The sequence below is a fragment of the Danio rerio genome, chromosome 22 (genome assembly GCF_052040795.2).
Source record: "Danio rerio strain M-AB ecotype USA chromosome 22, GRCz13ab, whole genome shotgun sequence".
NCBI classification, from domain to species: domain Eukaryota; kingdom Metazoa; phylum Chordata; class Actinopteri; order Cypriniformes; family Danionidae; genus Danio; species Danio rerio.
In genome coordinates, this window is record NC_141042.1 from 23,455,336 (window position 1) to 23,481,404 (window position 26,069).

The 26,069-nt window shown below is 36.8% G+C and overlaps 1 protein-coding gene across 2 annotated transcripts in view; it reads right to left on the reverse strand.

The window, feature by feature from the left end:
• Positions 1-18,226, reverse strand: part of LOC137488931 (uncharacterized) — a 35,393-nt gene extending 17,167 nt beyond the window's left edge. Inside the window, exons 1-3 of one of the 2 annotated variants that reach the window (XM_087304330.1) lie at positions 18,096-18,226; positions 6,751-6,899; positions 5,274-5,460 (exon numbers count right to left, since the gene is read on the reverse strand). In XM_087304330.1, the coding sequence (XP_087160456.1) occupies positions 5,274-5,460; positions 6,751-6,899; positions 18,096-18,102 (343 nt within the window). In that variant the 5' untranslated portion in view covers positions 18,103-18,226. The remainder of the gene's footprint in view (positions 1-5,273; positions 5,461-6,750; positions 6,900-18,095) is intronic. The other variant, XR_015522005.1, reaches the window with a different exon arrangement.
• Positions 18,227-26,069: the final 7,843 nt, after the last annotated feature.

Consider the following 26,069-nt stretch of genomic DNA (forward strand, 5'->3'; position numbering starts at 1 on the left):
CACAAATGTTTACATATTGCATGCGATTTCAGATCTATATTGTATCTGAATTCACATTTCTGAATCTCTGATGTTTGACAGCAGACTTTGGGATCTTAAAAATGTTTTTATACTAAAGTAGACAAATGTGAAATGTTTTTCTTAGAATAAACATCAAAGACAACTCAAGTCTTTACTGCAGTCATCTTAACCCTTTACTGGGCAAATAACCACATGGTAACTTGACATTGAACTTTTATGAAAAAATGATATTGTAATCAAAGGTCTTGTAATAACCCCCGGCAGCACTCCAGTTTTTTTTTTTTCAATAAGTATTTCAATTAATGCCCTGTAAATGGTTAATCTCATCTCCGTTTCTCATAAACATTTGAAAACGTCAATCAGTTTTCACAAAATCATGATAAGTAATTTAAACAGTAACAGTATTATGTCTAAATAATAACTTTCAGCCGCCCAAAATATCGCTGTAATATCAGTCTTTGCATAAATTTAATATTTTTTTAGTTTAAAATAGACTACTGATAAAAAAAAATCCTAATAAATACTACATTTGTTCAAATCATAGACGCCTACAACCCCAACACCCATTTGATGCGCTGAATTGCACAACATTAAGTCATCCGGTTTCATTTTCCAAGCTTGCTTGTGCTTGACAACTTGATGAACATTTTTTATTTTGGAAACTTCATGTGGCTTTTTTTTTGTCCTCTAGAAGCTAATATATACACATGCCAGAGACCTAAACGAGGACCACCCACGAACTGCTCTTACAGTGCACGACACACTAGAAATACATTTAATTTAATAATATTAACGTCTGCAGCCCATTTCTATCTTATAATTCCACATTTAAACCTCAGAACTCTCCACAGTGGCATGACTTCTCCAGACCAGCCTCCGCACATACTGAGACTTTATTGTGGCGCTAACCAGTTGTAACTTGTCGCCCAAGTTCTGGACCACCCAGATTAGCCGTCTAAACAAGGCTTTAGATGTTTTAATTGTCTCCATCCTCTGGGTGTGCCATCGACTTGAAAGTACGTCGACATAACAGAAGTTCATTTGCACTTGGAGATTTACACAGAGGACAAATTCACCACCAGCCATCACACAGCCAAACCTTATATTGAGAATGTGCAGTCACATTTTACAAGATAAAAATCATAGCCTTTAGGTAACACAGACCTACAAAAATGCGAGAAGCTGGCTTAAAACTTTACATAAAGCATAAATAAAACACATTTCAAGGTCATGGGTTCAAACAAACTTGTAAACATACTAAAAAAAACATGTTACTTTAGATAAAAGCATCTATGCAACGCACAAGCCTACATGCAAGCGTAAACACCTTTGAGGTAGAAAATGTTATGGGATGTAAGCAGAAGCATCCAGAGGTAAGATTTTTAAGATGAAAGGACATCATAAAATTCTGGGACGCTATAATAAAAGACTGTCTCCTAAAACAAGACGCTTCGTGGCCCCTGATAGTCTGTAATTTACAATGACAATATCAGGGACCGTCACGAAGCAGGAGGCAAAGTGCAGGGTAGCAAGAAGAAACACAGCCCTGTTTTTATTCCTACTTTAATGATTCATTCTTTGTCTCAGAAGTGCTCATCTTCTTAGCATATCCAAACAAACCATTTCCACTTGAAATCTTCAAATGATCCATTAAAAACGAGCTCATTTGAGAGCAACAACTATTGCAAAACATGGGACGCCGAAAGAAAACAGGAGCGGCTGCGAACACCTCCCCTCTTTCCCCGCTCATAATATGCAAAGTTTCACCCCGAGGTATTAATCTGTTTCCATTGTAGCTAAACGCAGATGCTATCAAGCTCCATTTGTCATTGACAGCGAGGGTAATGACCCTGAACTCGCGTGAGCAGCTCCTGGGCAGCGAAGACACAAGGTGGTAAGTAACTCAATATATTTTCCCACAGCAGCATCAACGGCTACAAATTTGCTAGGCAAATTGAGTGTGATGAGCATATTTTATACCACTTTGGCTCGTGGTTGTACCGACTTAATCTCCTTGAGACCATTTATCTCTCAAAATGCATTGCAGGCCTGTTGTAGCACTGCTTGTTTTATCAATCTTGGATTACAGTGCTGCTTGTTTGGACTGGACATATTGACAACCTCCACCTAAGCTGGGTCAAGATCCTGTTAAAAAATGCATGGCAGTTTCTTTGAGTGCAAGCGAGAGAATTGATGTACTTTTTGTTGTGGCAAGAAAGGACACATTTTCAGGAGGTTTTCCAGGTCTTTCTGTTAACACAGTGATGTGAAGAGTCTTTAGTCCACTCAGAAACCCTACGCTTTCAGTCCAACCGGAGGTTCAGCACGTTGTGAAAGAAACAAGTCGGGAATGTACTGAACACCATTGTGTCCAAAACAAGCCTCCGCAGAGCCAAGGATTTCAAGCGGTGCATGAACCTAGTAGGAATACCGTTCTCGAATTCCATCCAGGTTTCCCTGATCGCTTCAAACACTACAGTACGGACAGCGAAGATAAAGACACAATGTGGTTCGCCAGTGGTTTTCAACCTCCGGTGATAAGTGAAAAGGCTGGCTTTGCTTATATTGGCAGGCAGGGAGGAAAGAAAGCCCATATAATCTCTCTCTGGTCAAGTGCCCGTAGTCCTGGCATTGCTTTCGGAGGTAGTAAAGCTGTCCAGATTTCATGCCGGTGACTATCACTCAGGTCTTGTAGCCGAGCTACCCAATTAACACGGGCCTGGGAAACACGCTCATTTAGCCTGCTGTAATGTAGCAGGTAGACCTACATAAATATACTCAATATTTGTACAACATTTGAATGACTTTTTCAAAGAATAAATCATGAATATGAATTTTAGCTAGTGGTTAGCACGTGTGCTGTGATGTTTACATTTATAGTGGGCAATTTTTACAAAAAGCTGTTCATTCAAGATGCATTTTGTCATTTGAATTTGCCATAAGACCTGTGATGCTAAAGCATATATTCAAGTTAGAGTCTGGTTGGTGTTATTTTTCAAATTATTACTAAAGGTATGTTTATATAAGAATGATTTGCAAAATATTTCTCATACCTTTATATCAAGAAATTTGGTTTAGCATATAAATCAAAGACAACAGTGGACAATAATTATTTAAGCTGATATATAAATACAAAACCTGAGAAAATCACTGATTTATGCCAAACTTCTTTCGGTCAGCAGTTGGCGCTGTGACTGTGACTCAATACTGGCATGCAGATGTCTTCAGGAGAGGAATCTCATTGAATATGTGAATTTTTAGGCAGATCGGACATTGTGTGGCTGAGTTATAAGTAGGCCCAAACGGAATCTGTGCGCAGAATTACGCAGATTTTCCGCAGAATTCTGCAGATTTCCGCAGATTTTTAGCCGATCATTAATTCTGTTAATAAACTTGAGTAAATGTGTGTAAATCTATATTTATTCAGTTTTTAAATTAATTTCAGTAATATTATTGACTATTGCGAAAATGTTCTTATAATTTATTTACAATACAGTTTGTAAAGTTATATTTTCAGTTTTTAGTTGCTATTTTATATGAGACTTGCTTTGTTTACCAAATAAAATGAATATAATTGGATTTGTATTTTAAACATTAAATAAATGTAAAAAATACAATATTTTTTATTTCCCATATTAAGGTTTTAGTTATGATACTCCCAAAATAATTCAGCAGGAATAGCAAAAGCATCCGCAGATTCCGTCTGGCCCTAGTTATCAGTACTTCCTGTTCCATTGAGATACACTAAACTTTGTTCGTCCGTTATGAACAAGCGTTTTTGGTGAAAACTCTAGATCTTTACAATGTAACATCACAAAGGCCTTTGGATTATACCGACAAAACTTGTATTTGATCTGATAACATTTCTTGGAGTTTGTTACAGTATAAAACATGTCACTTCCTGTTGCCAGCAGGTGGCGCTATAACTGTAACTGGATATTGGCATGTAAACGCGTGAAGGTCAGGACTGTTATCAAATGTGTGAATTTTGAGACAGATCAGACTATGCCTAAACTATAACAACCTGTTTTGTGGCGCAGCATCAACGTTTGTGAGGCCGCCATAGACACGCCCTCAGATGAAAACTCTAGATCTTCGCAATTTAACATTGTCAATGCCTTTAGATGACAATACCTAATTTTTGTGTTGATCTGATAAAATACCTAGGAGGAGTTCGTTAAAATACAACGCCTGGAAATGGCAAAAACTGCACTTTTTGGGCAGAAGATATTTGAGATTTCACTCCAAGAGACTTTTTGTAGGTATTGGCATGTTTGATGTGTGTGCCATGTATGTGTGCATTAAACGTAGCTCAGGGGCCACTCCATTAAATGTGCATATGTGGAGCTGCCAAGCCATTTTGCCACAACCACTTCTGAAAGCTATAACAAACGTAAATTTTCGCCACTTCTGGCACATGTGCAAAGTTTTGTGAGTTTGTGAAGAGGAAGAAGAAGAAGAAGATAGAAGAAGAAGATGGAGAAGAAACAAAGCAATTCCAATAGAGCCTACCATAGATGTTTGGTCAATAAAAAAATCCCTGTTAACATGTATCCACAAATATTCCTAAAAACCCTGTATTGAGCATGCCACCTTCATGCCTTAATAATCAAAGTGTTCAAGACTACTCTTGAACATCTTAATTAGTTGGATCGGGTGTGTTTGATTAGGGTTAGAGCAAAACTATGCAGAGCTGCGGCCCTCCAGGAATTGAGCTAGAGACCTGACTTAAAATGTTGACTATTGTATAATATAGCAATATTATAATTATAATATTAGCAGTAAAGCAATTATACTACTGTAGGCACATACACACATAATCATGCATGTATAAAATCAGAATTTTCATCTGTCAGCACTTTGCCATATTAGCCAACCGTCCCGAAAATCCTCCCCGACAGTTCTGTGAAGTCCCACCAAGCTTCTGCCAATTACCAAAGGACAACATTAGCATCCCTCCACAGTGTGACTTTATGAATGCTCTGAGGGCCATGTCTCCTATAATATGCCATGTAATGCACCGTTAGCTTTGCAAAAGTCAGCTAGCATGCTAGCCGCTACCCTCCTGCTGAGCTTGCAAAATAGAGTGAGTGGATCTTTGGGTCTCCCAGCATGGCAAAGGAGACACGAGGGGGGACTCTTTCAAATAAGAGGGAAGATAAGAGCAAAAATTGCATTCTCAATTAGTGCTTTCAATGACAGAATCCATCCCCCGCATGCCCGATTTAGAGGGAGCTTTGAGCTGGATTCACCTGCCATGCAACAGTAGTCAAAGGCCGGAGGTGCGTTGTTAACCCAGCAGGAGAGGATGAGGGTGAGGTGTGAGAGAAAAGGAATCAATCGGCCGAGTGAGTCACATCCAGGAAGACAACAGCTGGAGAGGTCGTCGCCGGAGGGAATAAAAGTAGCTTTTAAACACTTGTTGAGGCGTGTTGAGGTCTACAAAAGGGCAGAGTTAGGAAATGAGTAAATGTAGCAAGTGTCCACTGCAAAAAAAAGAACAAGCCAGTGTCTTTAACTAGTCTACTGGCAAAGACCGCTGAGACTTTTACAACACACCGGAGCGAAGGAGGGTGGGTCTGATGGGGGACAGAAAAGGAAGGAGAAATTACAGCCTTCCGGCTATCCAGCTTTTATATCTGTGTTACCTATAATCCTACAGGGCCAGTCTGTCTGACCACTTGACAGACTAGAGATAATTTACTCCAGCTTTTTAGTATGGATAAAGAATGCTCTTAGTCTAAGTGGCTGAGAGTTTGTCTTGGGAATACTAACTGGCAGCACAATGTAACATTTTTTGGCCCCAGAGAAAAGCAAACACTTTAAATGAAACGGCTGACTGGTAACAGTGATCTTTGGTGGATTTAAGGCTGGAGCTGTGAAAAAAAACATGTGCACAAGCAAGATTTAAACTTGAAAACAACTATTCGGTTAATATTTACTCACCTTCATTTCATTCCAGACTTGTCATGCTGCTTTTCCAAAATGACAAGCTCCAAAGTGGACAAAAACACCATAAAAGAACTGTAAAAGTAGTCTTTCCTGCTATTTCCGATTAGTTGCCAATGCGTCCAACCAGAGTTTTAATTCATTTCTTAATATGTTTTCAGAAGATCACATCGGACTGCATTGAACACATTCTTTTACAGTGTTTTTGTTATTGATGGAATTCTACATGAATTATTCTTATGTGTTTGGGGGAAAAAAACATGCAGGTTTGGAACGACACAAAGGGCAATAAATGATCACAGAAAAGTCATTTTTGGCTTAACTGTTTCTTACTGCAATTACAAATCATTGCTCTTTCGGACTAACTAAAAACCTTCCTATCCACTGTCTGCGACAGCTGTGGAATAGCTATATATCAAAATGTAATTCTTGCACTTCTTCTCTTAACCCTAAAGATGACATATTGTTCCAGACTCTCTCATAATAGCAGTGATAGCGCCTTGTGGTGAGGTAATTGCAGTGAGTAAAATATAGGGAGTCTCAGATGTCGGTTTAACATGACGAGGTTAGATCAAGGCACAGATAATCAGTCAAGGAACTGACGCCTGAGCGTGCAGGATGAGCCGGAGACGAAACGGCATGTTCTGCACCTGGATCACATGGCAAAATGCCCAACACACATGCATGCACGTTCACAGACTCTACTGAGTGAGGAGCCATTTGAGGACACAGAACATACATTTCGAACACACCACAAACCCTCAGAGGTAAATTCGTTACCTTTATCGGTCGTCTTCGGCCCATAGCGGTCTGACTTCCGTGGTTGAGCTGTGCCAAGTCGCCAGAAGAACCAAGCTTTAAAAGACTCCCAGCATTGCATCTTTTTACAGCCTCCCTCGCTCTGGCGCTGTTTCTGGCGCCTTGATAACCTATGAAATACAGAAGAGGAGGGGGGAGGAAGAACGATAAGGAAATCGTTTCACCAGATGGAACTGTCTAAAGTCAGGCAAAAGCAGAAGGCGGTGCATTTCATTTAAAAAAACTCAATTTGACAAGATGAGACGAGGTCGCGGATTCCAATCATCACATTAAAATACTTTCCGTTATCTTTTCCCCAACACCCGCAGATGCACAAAGGGTATTACGGAGAAAAGTCTCGGCGGTACAACACCTCTAAGTCATCAGGGTCGTGACTACGCGACTACCAGCTGTGTTTTTTGCCCTGAAAGGATGAGCAAGGCTTGACAAATCGAACATTAGCCCTGATCTGGCCCTACCCTGCTCTATATTACACTGTGTGGAGAGGTGACTTCAGCACAAGAGGATGACTCTGTATTGGTAATAGACGCTCATCAAATCGCCAGCAGCTGTGCGGCTATTCAATGCATTCTCCTTTTTTTAGGCCACAGCTGCACAGATAAAGGGTTAGGCAAATATTGCACAATGAACGGCAAACATAGAGCTTCCACAGTCTCCATTTCGAGGCTGAATATATGTGTGAACACTCTGTCCTCCTCTATGCTCAGTTTCAATGCCCGCACGTCCATATTTAATTGCCATTCTCGCCACCCCCCACCCGGCTCTCCGTTCACCCTGCACAACCCAGAACCCCTGAAAAGCGGTGACAGTGCTCCTTTGTTCAGCCCAGACCACTCCTCTCCCTTAGCGCCCCCATACACCCTCCGTTCGGTTGACAGGCATGCCTGTACAAGCTCGGCAAAAAGCGAGAGAGGGAAAGACAGTGTGAAAAGTGAGATAGAGAGCGATGGGGAGGGTCTCTCGTGTTCAAGCTCCTACCATTCCTGCAGTTCTGTCAACTCAGCAATACCAGAGGGGGGCTTTAAAAAGGGGGCAGGAGACGAGGCGACAGACAGTTTACAAGCCCTCCGAAAATCCGAAAAAGACACTGAGAGTCACCTTGAAACATTGTTATGCTGACAACTTTACCCTTAATGTTTATCTTCAGATTTCAAGGTAGAAATACAAGCAAGATAGTTAGCCTGTCTATGAGTCTTTATTTTGCCCGTGGCACAGTTTTCTTACATTGTCAGATTATAACCATTTCCCTGGTTTTAATTTAAGCAGTCATTTTACGGTCTGTTTTATTTTAATAGCCATGTTTATGGTAGCCATTTACTGTGGGAAAGATTTCGAACGTTTAGACTAATTAAAAACCATTCAAAAACAAGCACATAGAGCATTTTAGACTTGTTCTTGATAGTTTATTGCCTAAATATGATAGAATTCTGGTTCATCAGCTGAACTGCAAACAAATTTGTAGCAGTGCTCATTGAAATTATGTGTTTGCGTTCCTTAATAGGGGAAAAACTATTATTCCATCAACATGCAGCTAATTTGTGACGTCAAATCTGCATAACTTATGCATTGGCCCTCTGGCAAAGTGGAAACATTTATCCTTTGGAGAAAATATACAACAATTACACTATTATAAATCCAGATAGACTACAACCAAGTTATTTTTTCAAGTTTCTTACTTAGGGTGATTGCGGTGGTATACTAATAGCAAACACATCAACACAACAAACGTTTCTCATTTCTAAGAGTAGCATTTCAATATTGAGGGTGGGGATGTTCATGTCTTTCAATAAATATTATGACACAATTATTTATAATATATATTGATATATATATATATTCAGAATTTCAATATGTTTCAAAACAACAATTTCTCATTTGGATTTAATGCGGACAATTCATGGCTTTAAACCATTTTCGTAATCCCTCAGGTTCTTCAGTTAGCTAGTTGTAAACGAATTGACACCTGAAGAGTATGTCGTATTTGATGCTAATGACCTTTTTAGTGCCACTTGTAGCAATGCTAAGCATTAATTTTATGGTTTGTTTTATTTTAATGGCAATGTTTATGGTAGCCCTTTGGGAAACATGCGAGCAGAGCTTTAAAACACATGTTGGGAAGGTCTTCTGTCTTTATGTAACACATAGTACACAAATTATGTGTACAATTCTAAAATATATAAAGCTGAAATCTTAACAGCTCAAAGAAGTATAGGCTTGTGTACTACATATAATACTATTTATGCTATTGCTCACTATAAATCCCCCTTTGCGTAAATAGAAAAATTGGTGTTTATGTATTTGTGCTGAGAACGTTAACTTGTACATTTTGTATTTAAATCACAAGTGTTTTTCCACAACTGGAGATATAGCTCAGATCCACTCATACCCACAAGTAGAGAAGAGAGAGAAATGTTTGGACTAAAGATGAGCACTCCTGAAGTGATTATGCTGACTCCACAATCCTCAGGCAATCCCCGGATAAACCTTGAGTGGAATAATTCAAGACTGTACTTAACACTTCTAGTACAGGATTTGAAAAACATTTTTAAATGTTTTGACTTTTTCTATTACAATTAGATTTTTTTTATAAAGGTTTATGCCTGAGGAACTCCAGAAAAAAAGTCAATTTCCCTCACTGTAAATATACATTGAATTGCTGAAATGTTTCACTGACAAGTCAATTTTGATAACTGGAACCCTAAGGCGGTCAGACTTCAGGTGCAAGCAAATGCTATGCTAATGAGAATGCTAACAAAAGCAATGCCACAAGTCAATGGGGGCAGCTTGACAATGGTCACACGCCAAATTTACTCCAGCACAAATGTTTTTTAAAAGGACTGTTTAACTCAAATTAGGAGGTGACCTGGGCAGGACCATTGGGAGTTTGGATGCATTCGTAAACAGACCATGAAAACCTCTTGAGATTACTAGTCCCAGTTCTCACATTGACAAAAAAGGGAGGCTAAACTAATTGAGTAGCCCCTTGGGGGCTTCAAGTTCATTGTCCACCGTGTCTCAATTAAACATCAATCAAACTGGCATCTAGTAGCCAAAGAACAACATGCAATGGCTCAGTCAGGTCAGACAGAGATTTGCAACCCTAGTTATGTACTATGAAATTCCGCCATTAATGAGACATCACCAGGGTCACTGTGAGATTCCTAAGATTTAGGGTGAGGGGTCTCAGATAGGCTTGGCCTATGCCACCACCCTGATAACACTAAACAACCCTGTGGTGCTTTATTCATTGTGGAAGGGTTGCACGACATAGCACAAAGTGTTGACGCCAATGGCTTGCCAATTTAAGCTTCCTTTCTGCTAGCTGTGGATAAATGCTTTGGATATGAGAGCCACTAATGCTTGGATGCACTTCTTGTAATAAGTTCAATATGGAAGTGCTTTGAAGTTTACCCCTCGCAGGTCTTTAGCTCACTTTGCAAACACATGAATGGGGTTCAAAGACATTAAATGAATCAACCGCAACTTGAAAGTTGGACCGATCCCTAGAATTTGACTGAATGGATCTGGAGTTGAAACGGGGAGCAGCCTAACAATGAATTGATACTATATCTTGTACGGATTGCAGCACATCTGACTGCAAATAAAGGATCCCTGGTGCTGCTCTGCTTTGATAGAGCCACACAACCGGACAAATGCTGAATTTGTAAATTCGACGGCTTTCATCTTGGATTGAGCATCTGACAATGAGAGTTAATTCCCATCTTGCTTTTCTACGATCTACTAACTGGAACAAACACACTCGCTGACTCTAACACAATGTCGCTTTTTGAGCAGGATCGTTTTTTAATCGCTGGGATTGAGGGAAGCTTCAACAATCTGTATTTGTGCACAGAGAGGCGACAGCGAACTAATTCTATTCTTCCTCATGAGCTGTTGGAAAATGCAGTCAGGTTTCACCGGCGAGCCCTCGATGCTGGGTGCTTAAACCCCTGTCAGTCTACCTTGCCTGAAACGGAGCCAGCAGGAATCCACCAACTCCACAGTTTTGCCTTCCCCTTTCACGGTCCATCTCTGCAATTTTACGGAGAGCCCAGTAACAGTTATTTGCTTTCAGCTGTCAGAGGGGATCCTGGTTGTGTCTACCTACTTCCAATCCAAACCACAAATCTTTAACAGCCCTCGGTCGTTCTCTCGCTTGGTTATCGATTGCAGAGTGGCTGTTCTTTGTCCAGTCCTTGGAGGAAGTGGTGTGAAATTATCTGTATATGGGGGGCCCGTAGAATGGGAGACCCTTTCTTTCTTGCTGCTGTTAAGGAAAGATAGGGCCTGCAATTGGTTTAAAGCTGTTTGTTGAAAATGCTGGCTGACCTACTATATAAAGGCAGAATCTTTTCAAAGGCTTTTGGTACCGTGTGAGCACTTCTAAAACTGGTATTTATTGAAGACTGTGTTCGACTCCAAATGTTCCCCTATTTGATTGGCTGCACTAGAAAATGCATTTAAGTAAATAAACGAATACGAAATGATGATGGACTAGTGGTTATATATATATTTCATAACTCTTTTCCCACCATCATTTTTAATAAGAAAATCTGCCAGTTAGTGCCAATATTTTTGCCATTTTTTTCCAAAGATTTTAAGTCCCCTAGGAGATTTATTTTATTAATGCCAAAGCATACAATATAAACCTAAAGAAAAGATAGACAAAATGAAAAATGTGGGTAATTTCCTTGCAAAAAAATAACATATTTGGCCATTTTGGGACAATCGGTTAAAAATAAATTGAGTCCATCCATTAGCTTTGCCAAAAGCTGCGGTCACGCTGCACTTTTCTCCCCATAGACTTCCATACATAAGCATGTGAATGCGTCAGAGCAGAACGTAAGCTCGTGCGACAAGTTTTGCAGTTCGCTGCGTTGAAAAGTTCAACGCATCAAATGATTGCGTGAGACCAATCGACGATCAAAATATGACCTCTCTGGACATGAATTGAAAACATGGATCAATCACTCGCTTTTAATTTAATGTCTAATCATCGTGTTTAATCCCGCTCATTTTCGCAGTGCTGTACAACAGAATTTCGCACGCACAATCTCTAGTGTGACCGCGGCATAAAGCTTAGACGTTCGTCTTTGCAGATTTAACATTTGATTTGGTAACATTATCAGTTATACTGTTAAATGTCTGTTACAGCGTTAACATAACAGCATTAGCTTCCATGTGCGTAAGCAATGCTTTTTTTACATTTCAATCATTACTAATTAATGTATAATAGTGCCCGTATTGTATAACATTGAAAACATGCAGTGTAAATTATGTCAATGCCAGGAAAGAATTGTATTATGATTGACAGAAAATTGTCAATGACAGGTAGCTTAGCATTTTAGCTTAGCATTTTGGTCCATTAGGTAAAAACAGCATTAACACTTCAAAGAAATGAGTACAAAAAAGCGATCTGGTGGCATTACCAATCAGTAAGAGAATTTCTTAATTAAATCTATGAATGAATTATCATTTGTAAGCTATTTGTTACATGGTTTAGCATATGGGGGTCTGTAATTATTAAGCCTTTCAGCTAACAAATTAGAACGACTAAATGAAACAGCTTCTTAAGAAAAAAAATACATGAGATCAAATGTAAAACTAGTGACCTAGATCACTTGTTTATGGTATGTCATATCTCCAACATGTTCTTTTCCAGTTCCAGCTTTAATAACACTTTGTTTTGTTCACTTTCATAATATTAATCGGTGATTGATGACTTATAAAGCCATTAAACACTTATCTAGGCACGTAGAAGCCACATACAACGAGCTCAGACTTTCTTGTACATCTAATTATAATCAGCAACCTTATAAACAACAGATACCACATGCTAAAGCGAAAAAATTTGCATGCACTACTAAAAAAGCTAATTAAAAACCAATCAGTTCCTCCTTTATTTATTTATTTGTTGTGAAAATCCGCTACTGTGAGAAGGATTACAACCAAAAACTGCAACTGAGCAGCAAAACTGCTCATTAGCATATGTCGAATCTCTCGCAGAACTCATCCGTGTTGACGGGACAAAAGTCAAAAGTGTTCAACAAGCTCTCTGCGTGTACCGGAATGACATTTCGGCGGGTTAGCTCCCAAAACACAGTATGAAATAAGAGCAAGCAGCTGTCTCTTACTGCGTCCAGATGGCGGCAGAACGTATGTAAATTGCCTCATTAACCTTACAGCACTTAACTACCGGGCTGCGCTGATGGTTCGGCCCACACGGGCATTTTATTAAAGAACATTAATAGCATCAGGCAGCAATCACCACTGCCTGAGGTGATTTGCTCTGCCATTATCAAACACTGTAATAATTATACATGACAACCTCCTGATTAATGCATTCATGAATATTACAACAGCGCATTATCTTCAGTTGAACTTCAAGGCTGCTTTAACAAATACTACAGGATAAGTAGGTTATTCCGCCTACCCGCAAACCCTCAGCCACACCTCGTACAAACAAAATGAGGGGGGAAAAAAGGCACCGTGGAGAACCGAGCTGCACCTGGAGCACAGAGGGGCACGGCACAGGTCAAAGGTCAAGCCCCCGAAGGTGCTGCCTAAACAAGCCTCTCGCTCTGAAAGATCCAGACAACCCCTGTGGTTGAAGCTCACAACATGGGTCTTTTAGTCCATTCTTTTCGCTCCTTCCATCGCTGTCTTTTTTCTTTTGGAGAGCCGCGTTAATCCATAATCACTCGAACGACCAGCAGCTCAATTATGCACCAGTTTCTCCATTTTCTCTTGACACATAAAGATCTAAAAACAATTAACCTCTGCACGGCGACGTGTTTTCACACTGAGCGCAAGAGGAATAAGTCAAGAACCCTCCATTCAAATTCCACCCCTTGATTTAGCTGCCATAAATATTGTTACATATTTTCATATAATATTGGGCTGCATGATTTGAGCTCAGCTGACATAATAATGGATGGTTTTTCTATACATGTTTTACAGATGAGATGGCCTAGTTTGGTATACATAAACAAGATTATTGTTTAAATATAAATAACTTTCAAACTGTGGGTGAAATAATGTTCATTGTCATTTAGCATGACAGATACAGCTATCGAAAAAAACATAAAGAGAGCACTTGGAAGCTCTCAGGATTTATAGTAAATTACGATTACGATGTTTGAGTAAAATGTAATGTTGGTTTTATTCTGTAAACTACTGATGACATTTCTTTCCCATTTAAATGAAAAATCCTACAATTTACAGTATTTAACATAAAATAACAAAAAGTTGCTATGTTTTCAGACTTTGTTGTAAAATGTGTAAAACTGTGTTTAAGACAACCCAATGCCAATGTTTTAACTTCAGAACAGTTAGGAAAGCAATATATTGTGCTATTATATTACCCTGATCAAGTAAATTCAGTGAAACTGAGAATTATCAAGTGGTCTCTTCGTTTTAAGCATAGCTGTGTATGTGTACACTTCAGTGTCTTCTGTAAATCAAGGTAAAAAATAAATAATAGTTATTACTTTTGGCTCATAAAATAATTAAACAGGACACATTTAAATGAACAGTAAAAAATGTAACTGATTGAGATCATCTTTGATTCACATACTAAATTGAAAGCTGCCACAATGATTAGTTTATGACAATGCTCCATAGAAATGTGACATTTTTGGAAGGAACATATGCCAGGGTGGCTTTTTAAAGCCTTTTTAAACCCCTAATGGTGTGATACTGACGCCATTTGACGTCAAGAAAGCTTTAAAGCCTAATATATTTTTCAGTTTCAACATTTCATCACCTTAGTTCTAATATACATTCTATAAATATTGTGCTTTCAATTAGTTTTCTTTTTTCTGGTTATATAGATTTTGGAGAATTGGCCCTCATGTCATTTTTGCTATATGAAATACAAAAAAAAAATCTCAAAATCCCCTAGAATTAAGATAAAACCTTGACATTTTTTTAACATTAAATTTTTACATTTTGCATGTACAGTGCTCAACATAATGGAATACACTCTATTTTGAGAATGAATATTTTATAATTTCTCAGTGAATATAGGCAATGTATTTTTATGCATTTAAACAAAACAGATTTTTAAAATAATATTTTAGTCACCAAACATATTTAGAAATTGAAAGATAACACAATTAAATTCAGGCAAAATATTACAAAAATTAATTACAACCTACAAAATTTCAACAACATTAAAAAAAAATCTCTTTTCTTAAAATTTGTATTTAATATTTTACTATAACATATAAATTTGGGTGTACTAGTTTCTGGACAGTTATCGTAAATTATTTTGTTAGATAAGCTGCAGATTTGGCTTCAGTACTGACTAATCTAATGTATATGCACAAATAAAATATTGTATAGCTTCCTATTAGGAATATGAATTTAAAAGAGATATTTGTGAGGGGTGTAAACACCTTTGACAAAGGATTTCAATATGTTATTTTTTTTAATCTATTTTGGTCTTTTAACATGAATGTATAATTGATCAAATCTACAGTCCATTCTTAAAAATTAATGCCCCAAAAGAGGGTTTTCACAGCAATGCCACAGAGGAAGCATTTCAGTAAAGAGATTCTATTTTAATAACGTTATACTCTAAAGAACCATTTTGGAATGCTTGTTAGAAGCTTTGTCATGAAACCATAATTCCAAAAAAGAACGTTTATTTCAGATCTCTACAGTCAGCAAAAATGCATCTTTTAAAAAACATTCCTGATATCTATATCCACAATGCACACTGCAATACGATTTTCCCCTCAGCAGCCCAAAAGCGTTCGTTGAAAAACGGAGTCAATGGGTGTGACACTAGGGAGAACACACGCCCATGGCCTCTCGCCCAAACTGCGCGGTTCTCTACGTGAGGCTGTCTGATTGTATTGAGCCCTTTGGCCCTCTATAAACACTCTTCCTCTGTCAGAGAGCCTCAGTGGCCTCCTATTCAAGCGCAGGTAGAATGCCTAAAGAACGCGTGAGAGGAGAGAAAAAAACAGCTTGTTGCTTCTATTGAACCTTTTATTACGCCCCTTCAAAGGCTTATGGCAGAGGAGGAGAGCGAGAAAGAAAGGATCTGCCGTCTACTTAGTGCCATTGTACTCCCAACATGTCGGCTCTGAGCTCTGTGTGAAAAACACAAGCAAAGTACATCCAAAATATTACACGCCGAGCAAATAAAAAAAGTGCACTCAAAAACCAAAATATAAACAGACCCTCGTGAAATCCAAGTGTACGAGGGATATTTAGAGATTTGGGTGTGGTATATTACATTTAAACTATGATTTTAAAAATAATTATAATAATAATAGAGGGAGGGAGAGTAAAATTAAATTTATATTAATTACTATATTAAAAGCACAATATTGTACTCAGCACTGACATTATTATTAATTATTCAGAGTTTGTTAGTAAAAAAGTGAGATATTTTGAAACATCTTGTCAATTACAGTCCTCAACTATAATAATTACAAACCTTAAACCATACAGAAATGCTGTTTATCAACCGCCAATTCCTTTCTTCAGCTATCCAAATCCAAGCATTCGTTCCTGCATTATTACACCTCAGTGTATGTCATTTAGCATGCGGTGAACCAAATCATACACACACAAAGCACTTAAACAAGCTGAGAATCCAACGCTCAATCAAAGAGCGACAAAACATCTTAGTGAGCCAACATTGCTCTACAAAAACTGAAAATTGACAGCTCTGATATGCAATTTTTTGCAGTATGGTTGAATAAAGACTCCCGCTTACACACACACACACACACACACACACACACACACACACACACACACACACACACACACACACACACACACACACACACACACACAAACACACACACACAAGGAGACATTGTTGTTCATGCTTCTCCTTGCATGTGTGCCAGACTTCTTTCTCTCTGGTCCATACATTGCAGAAGAGTTGGCCCCTCATATACCGCATACTGGCCCCCAACATTGCGTGCCGGCCCCTCGATTGTGCAGCACAAGAGATGCAAAGGAAAAAGAAATAGAAAAAAAAACACAGAGAGACAAAGTAGTGAAAAAAATGAGCGAAAACAACTGGCAGGCATCCAGACTCATGGGGACTGCGTTGATCATTATGTCTAGCCTTCAGGTGTCTGAGCCGGCTGCGTTTTGGGGGGAGGTGTGGTTACCAAAGAAGCAGACAAAGAGAAACTCGTTCACCGGGATCAAGAAAGCGAGGGAGGGAGGGAGAGTAGAGAGAGAGGGAAAAAAATGAGAAAATGCTATAAAAATTTGATTAGACGATCCTCCACTGAAGTGACTTTCTGTGTTCTCCTTCTCTTTTTTTTCAAAGCATCGCCCCAGAGAACAGGACAGACTGATTTTTTTTTTTACAGGTCCTAATTAAAAACATCTGAGGACCTTCAGACATCAAACAGCCTCGCAAGGTCTCATTGCATAGCATTGCGATCCTTTTTTTTTTTTTTGCAGGTTAGGTCTCGTGGTGTTAAATTAATATTAATACAAGTGCTATTTATATTTATGAGCTGCATTTAAACAAGTCTGTATATGATTAATGAAGAAAAAACAAACAGATTTGGTTGACACAGGTCACCGGCTGTCACAACTTTATAGCATGTGTCAAACTGAGCAAAAACTATATATAAATATATATATATATATATAAATATATATATATATATATATATATATATATATATATATATATATATATATATATATATATATATTAATGATTAAAGCGTAATGAAAATAACATCATATGAATGTTTTTCGACTAATAAAACCAATTAAAAAACAAAATATGAGAGTATTATTAATAAAATAAACTATAATTGTAAATTAATTAAACAACTACATTTAAAAAATGTACAACTACATTCAAAAAGATGCCAACGAATCCTTGTTGGCATCTGGTTCCATTAAAACTTTTAACATCCATGGAATCTTTCATAAATGGATCAAATAATTTAAAACTCCTTTACAATTGTAAAAACAACTAAAAACTGAAAGGCTCTTTAAAGAGCCCGAAGTGGTTCTTCTATCCTATTTCTATTTCAGGAGTGTCATTTAAAATGAAAAATGTCTTCAAACCAAGAACAAACTTGTAGTTCTTTCAAAAACTGTTAACTGAAACCTTCTCTGAGAGACCCAAACTGATTCTTCAAGGCTGAAACTAATTTTTGAAAAGCTTTAATAATTGTACGAGCGTCAAGGTTTGTTATTACAGAACGTCAAAGCGTTAAAATCTCACTAAAACTCCACCACGATAAACATCTAACGCGTCCTGCACAAGTGTTTTTCGTAGAATGTAAAGTAATATCGATACTAACCATTCATTCTGCTCGAGACGCCGGGTTCCTCTTGAATTCGCGGGGAAACTCCGAGCGGTTACAGTAAAAACTGCTGCTGCTGGTGTGTTGCGCGCGCCGCGTTACCTTTGCGTTCAACTTCTGATTCCTTTGCGCGTCTCGCTTCCTGCGCAGTGGGAAGAGACCAGAGGCGCTGCGTTGCGTCATCAACAGGAAGGGCTCCTATTGGCTGGACGCGAGCACATTAATAACGCCGCTCTTTGTTCCATTGGGTGCGAGCGCAGGGACTGACGCTCCTCCTCGCTGATCTCAGAGCGGCAGAAAAAGAGTGAGTGCTGAAAAATGGGGAATGTCTTTCCGCTGGCTTGAGGTCAAAGCTGCTGCACTGATCCTGGGACAGAAATTAGGAACCAGTAAGAATGTTCAGGTAGTTTCGTTTGTTGCAAATAACACAGTTTTCAGGATGTTGTTTGTATTTGATTCGTGAACTCAATTAAATTTATTCACTTCAACATGTCATGTTTTTATTTATAACACGGAATGGCAATTTCTGGGAAAGATCTTCTAAAAAAGTATTGTAACAAAAGTGTTCAACTACACTAAGCAATCATTAAATAGTAACATAATGTGATATCATTGAAACAAAATAATTAATTAAACTAATTATTCCACAATGGATTACTTGATAAATATAATTTATAATAATTAAAATATATTTTATAATAAATATTTTATTCATAATTAAAATTTCACAGGTGTGGAAATAATTTTGATTAATTAATTCAATACAAATATAATCAATAGATAGATTTGAAAATTTGACACATGATCAACTTGATTATGATATATGAATATTGTTTAAATAAACAATTTAGCTGCATATGTTAAGATTGAAACCATAAATGTCACAATTTCTTTGTTATTATTCTTATTTTCATTACATGATAATTATAATAAAATCAATGTTATTATCAGTTTTTATACATTTAACAGTCATGATATGTGAAAAGAATACAAAAAAATGGTTAAAATTATTGAGAGTATCCCAGTGTTTTTATTAACATCACATTCTGAAAAGTTACAAATATTTTAGTATATTTTTTTTCGCAAGTAAACGAACACCATGTTTCACCATGGTATGTTCAAATCAACATCTCACCACACGTTTGTGTATATTTATGTATTAACTAACCCATTTAATATGCACATATACCCTTCAATCACAAAATTACATTAAAAGGCATCAAATGTATTGCATGTCCTTAAACACAGTATCAACCAAGAATAATTAGGGTCCTTCTTAATGGAAATTATTATTATTATTATTAATATTAATATTTTTTATTTTTGTAAATCTCCAAAAATAATCACAAAGATGCCAGCATGGGATCTTCTTTTTCTTAGATTTTGATCATTTTGGTGCACAGTTTGGTTCTAGGACATCGAATTGTGCTTAAATGCTCATGCGAGAGGGAATATTCTGGCCTCTTTCTCTCCGAGTGGCTTAGAAAACCAAAGGCCCAAGGTAAGTTGGGAATATTAGAGCGTGTGTAATGCGGGTGAACATCCTCCCTGCATGAATGCAGCATTAAATCAATATTCTGCAACGCTTCCCCTTCTTGACTTATTCACTTGACTGCTGTCATGCTCCGCCACGTGGCCTGTGCAGTTGTTTTCAGATTTTTGTGACGCCCCCCCTCATCTGAACGCAAGAGAAGAGAGAAAAAGCTCATGAGAGAAGAGGAAAAAACGCGTATGATGACATATTCTTGTCTTTCATTATGTGTGACAGCCAAAAAAAGCAAAGCGAACAGCTGATTAGCGAACATTAGCTTTGACAGGCATTTGAATTGCACCACACCTGCTACTGGCAGACCGATCATCAGCATTTTTTTTTTTTGTTGTTGTTTTTTTCACTCTCGGAATTACGTGTTTTTGCTTTTGGTTGGTTTGCAATGGGCAACCGTTGTAGCTTTTTTGGAAATGTTTACCAGAAGTTAGCTTGGCATTTCCTTTTTATCATTTAGACTCTCTTATGCTGCAGTGTGCAAACAGTTAAACAAATCAAATACACACACACACACCACACACACCACACACACACCACACACACACACACACACACACACACACACACACACACACACACACACACACACACACACACACACACACACACACACACACACACACACACCACACACACACACACACACACACACACACACACACCACACACACACACAAATACTTTTACTGCTTGTTCAAACTACTTATTTAAACTGAGTTGAAACAACGCAGTTCTTAGGTGTTTTGTGGAGGGCACAACTTAAAATGTTTTATGTTCAAACCACATAAATAAATAAAAAAAAGATTAGGTTAACTTAATCAATTTGTGTTGGCACAACATGAAGGAATTCTGTGGAACAACAATTTCTTTCTTTCGTTTCGGCTTAGTCTCTTTTTTAATCAGGGGTCACCACAGCAGAATGAACCAACAACTTATCCAGCATATGTTTTAGGCAGCGGATGTCCTTCCAGCTACAACACATCATTGGGAAACACTGGACATCCTAAATCCTCATCAAAGTATGCAAATCTCCTCACCGAGTTGTCTTAGGGTGTACTCACAATATGTACCGTTGCCTTAAACTGGGCCAAAGCACGCTTGTACCCCCTCCCATCTCCCCCGATGGCCCAAACTCACATAACGTTCGGGCCTGGGCACCCCATTGATAACGTCATCGATGATGCGCTGTTCAGTAAGCTCTCGCTCAGCACAGTGGAGATTTCTTTAGTCATATCATCGTTTGTTATGCAGTGACACGCAGTCAAATATTTCGCCGAACAGATCAGACACTTTTGACACTCATATACGATCATAATGTCCTCGTGCTGCAGCAATTAGGAGGTTTGCTGAAGGTGCAGCTGTCGTGCATTGAGGGGTTTGCATCTTTAATAATCTGTGACAGTTTGTGTTCATTGAACAGTACGAATGATTAATTAATCCATATCAAACAGTCCCTTAAAAGTCTTGTCTCGCTTTCAGTTTCAGGCTCTGTCACATTTTGTACTCACACACAAGCATACCACGCCTGAGCCCAAGTAAACTGCGCTCTGGCCTACCTCTTCCAACCGGGCCAGGGCCGGCCAAGTGAATCATGCCTGAGCCTGGTTCAGAACACCCACACTTCTCAAAGGATCCGGGAAACGGGCCTGGGTACGGCATAGTGTGAGTACGCTCTTAGATGATTTTTCAATAGGATCTGCCATTATTAGTGTTTTTTTATTGTGTATGTGCAGCCACATTAATGGCCTATTTTTTAGTCACTATTAAAAGGGACACTGGTTGACATTGAATAATTGTTTTGGTCTTTAATCCATCTTCTATTCTCATTTTAATTGTTATTGACAGGAAAGTCTGTTTGTCTGTTTCACTGTATATTGTACTTAGAATATAGAAATGATTTATATTCGGAGGTTACAGCCAGAAGTCAATTGAATTAATTTTAAATGACATATGCATGGCTAATTTAACTTAGATAGTAACGTTCTTCATACCATTTAAAATAAGTACAGGTAACATGTAGCAAATTATATAAAATGCTACTTTAACAAAAAAAGTAGATTTATCTGACTTGAGTCATTTTAGAAATATTAGTTGGCTCAACTTGAATTTGTTTTAAGCAATGTAGAACATGCAAACTCCACACAAAAATGTTAACTGACCCGGTTGAAGCTTGAATCAGGGACCTTCTTGCTATGAGGCGACAGCGCTACCCATTTTGCCACTGCCGCTATGTTTGTTTACAACCACTTAACTTAAAAAAAAAATTGTAAATCCAAGGAATCATCTTTGAATAATTTTTTCAAATGCATAAAATTCAAAGGAAAATGAATGAATAAATGTATTTCCTCATATAGTGCAATATGATATACATGATACATGACTGAAAAAACTATTTCACATTGTATAATATAAAAAATAAACTACAAAATTATAGAAAATGATATTAAAAAACTTTACAATATATATATAAAGAATATATTTATATGACATAAATGCACTAGCCACCAAAAACTTTGCTTGTCATATTTACATTTTTTTGTGTCTTAAGATTATTACAGCTCTGGTGGAAAAAAGACACTTGATAGATCTTAGACAGTTATTATTCTGAACATTTATGCTTCATATTTACAGCTACACTACCAGCTTTATATGATATATACATATATTTTTCTATATACTAAATATAATATTTAGCAAAGCTAAATTTTGATTCCTGTCATAATTCATCAAATTTAGCTTGAAAGCCTTCCTATAGAGATACCTAAAGATGGTATTTTAAACTCATAACAACTGTGGATGTATTTGTTAAACGATTGAACCAGAAAATATAATGACTTGTTTTAAATACACAAACTACAAAAAGCTGTTGATTTCTGCACTACTGAACATTGAAGCTCAATTTAAAATGGCTGCCCAAGGACCGTTTGCATCATTTCCAGTTGACAGTCATGCATCAAGTCATGAAAGAGGCTTGTGCAAGTTTATAATGGAGCAACTTTACTATTAATATGATAAACAGATCAGAAGCAGTCATTCTCAGAATGGCCGATTGCTTTCGGTTTTATTCACCCAATAATGGCTTGTCAGTTATGTGTCATAATATCCTGCTCCTGCGTATGTGTGTTTGCATGTGTGTGTGTGTGTGTGTGTGTGTGTGTGTGTGTGTGTGTGTGTGTTTGAAGGGGAACCAAATCAACAAACAGAATTCAAAATAAAGAAGATCAGTGGCGCTGCATTGAGCTCATCGCAAATGAGCAAAATCTTATCTTTGTTCCACTCCTAAATTTAGACTGACATTTTGCAATGCTTAGCATAAATTGTAGAGAGCAAAGAGGATTCAGAGAACCGTTAATGCATGATGATTTAGGTCTAATTTTAGCCTTAGCTCTGATGCAAGGACGTAAAACAGCCTTGCCCACATAGGCTTCACTTTTAGACCCTTTTTTGAAGCACAATAATAATTTTCCTCTTTCTACATGATTACTATCTTTAAAATTATTGCTCCTGCTTATGAATATTAATGTTTGATCAGAATGTGTTTAAATTTGATTATCTTGAAATGCAGAAAAACGTCATGTCATTTGTATCTTCACTTTGAGGAATATTTAGATATCTATCTGTAGCTATAAATAACACGGTCATCTTTTAAATAAACCCCAGTTCTTTACACTGAAATTGTTTAGTAGGGAATTATTATCAAACAACAGAGAGGAGGGGCTTGTTGGTTTGTTTAGGTATTTTATACATACAGTATGCACATTTTTGTACATACAAATACGCATATGTTCAGTGGCCGAGAGAGCTTAATGTGCTGCATTTTAAGAAAATGTGCAATTACAAAAAACGCCAGCAAATTGAGAAAAGATCTTTTTCCATTCGACAGCACAAGTGCCGTAAATCCACACAACCCAAACACATTCTTAAAAAACATGCTGCATTTTCTTACAACTTAAACAATTTAATAAAACGCACTGCATTTTCTTAGAACGCAAACAATTTAATGAAAAGCACTGCATTTTCTCACAATGCAAACAATTTAATAAAACGTGCTGCATTTTCTCACAACACAAGCAGATTAATAAAACGCACTGCATTTTCTCACAACGCAAACAATTTAATAAAACGTGCTGCATTTTCTCACAACACAAGCAGATTAATAAAACGCACTGCATTTTCTCACAATGCAAACAATTTAATAAAACGTGCTGCATTTTCTCACAACACAAGCAGATTAATAAAACGCACTGCATTTTCTCACAACGCAAACAATTTAATAAAACGTGCTGCATTTTCTCACAACACAAGCAGATTAATAAAACGCACTGCATTTTCTCACAACGCAAACAATTTAATAAAACGTGCTGCATTTTCTCACAACACAAAAAAATTAATAAAACACACTGCATGTTCTCACAGTACAAGCAAATTAATAAAACACATTTTCTCACAACTCAAACAATTTAATAAAACGTGCTGCATTTTCCCTCAACACAAGCAAATTAATAAAACGTGTTGCATTTTCCCACAACACAAGCAATTTAATAAAACGCACTGCATTTTCTCACAACTCAAACAATTTAATAAAATGTGCTGCATTTTCTCACATCAAAAACAATTTAAGAAAACGCACTGCATTTTCTCACAAAACAAGCAAATTAATAAAACGCACAGCATTTTCTCACAACGCAAACAATTTAATAATACGTGCTGCATTTTCTCACAAAACAAGCAAATTAATAAAACGTGTTGCATTTTCTCACAACAAAAACAATTTGATAAAACGTGCTGCATTTTCTCACAAAACAAGCAAATTAATAAAATGTGCTGCATTTTCTCACAGCAAAAACAATTTAATAAAACGCACTGCATTTTCTCACAAAACAAGCAAATTAATAAAATGTGCTGCATTTTCTCACAGCAAAAACAATTTAATAAAACGCACTGCATTTTCTCACAAAACAAGCAAATTAATAAAATGTGCTGCATTTTCTCACAGCAAAAACAATTTAATAAAACGCACTGCATTTTCTCACAAAACAAGCAAATTAATAAAATGTGCTGCATTTTCTCACAGCAAAAACAATTTAATAAAACGCACTGCATTTTCTCACAAAACAAGCAAATTAATAAAACGCACTGCATTTTCTCACATCGCAAAAATTTTTATAAAACGTGCCGCATTTTCTCACAAAACAATCAAATTAATAAAACGGGCTGCATTTTCTCACAGCAAAAACAATTTGATAAAACGTGCTGTATTTGCTCACAAAACAAGCAAATTAATAAAACGTGCTGCATTTTCTCACAACGCAATTAATTTGATAAAACGCACTGCATTTTTCACAAAGCAAAAATTAACAAAAATGCGCCACATTTTCTCACAAGATTTTTAAATAACATAAAACACAACGAAAATGTTTCGAAATGAAAAGGACCTTAAAACGTAACAAACCCGGCTATTTAGGTTATGGTTATTTAGGCTAGTAATATACAAAAGACAAGGGAATCAGGATGTAAAATAAACAAACAAACAAAAAAAAACTCACCTTTTAAAGATCACCTATAGATTCACTGAGCAAAAGTCACAACACAGGTCACGTTTTAGGGTGAAAATAAGGTCTTTCAGTCGCCATACATACTGTATGTGTACAATATCATCACACAACTTTACAGACAAAAAGTCTCTGATGATGAACAGAAATGCAATTTGTATTTACATGCAATGATGGAGAAACTTACAAATAAATTGTAGTGGAGTAATTTAATTTTGCATGTAAAGCACATTAATTTATTAATTAATTAGATAAAGTGTAAAACTTAAAAAAATTGTGAACAGATAATATATTATACCCCAATAAATAAAAATCTAGATATGCTTTTCTAAGCCTAATTGCAAACATGACAACAAATAAAGCTAAATACATTTTAAAATATTAGCTTATCACATAAATAGCGGTAGTAATGATAGTAATGAACTATGTAGCACTGAATATTGTTTATTAATAGTAAAAATTTGGTAGTATTGATAGTTTTGTTCAAAAGATATATATATATCTTACTATATATATATATATATATATATATATATATATATATATATATATATATATATATATATATATATATATATATATATATATATATATATATATATATATAGTTGAAGTCAGAATTATTAGCCCCCTTCAAAATTTTTTCTTCTTTTTTTAATATTTCCCAAATTATGTTTAACAGAGCAAGGAAATTTTCACAGTATGTCTGATAATATTTTTTCTTCTGAAAAAAAATCTAATTTGTTTTATTTTGGCTAGAATAAAAGCAGTTTTTAATTTTTTAAACACCATTTTAGGGACAAAATTATTAGCCTCTTTAAGCCATATTTTTTTCTCGATAGTTTACAAAACAAACCATTATTATACAATAAC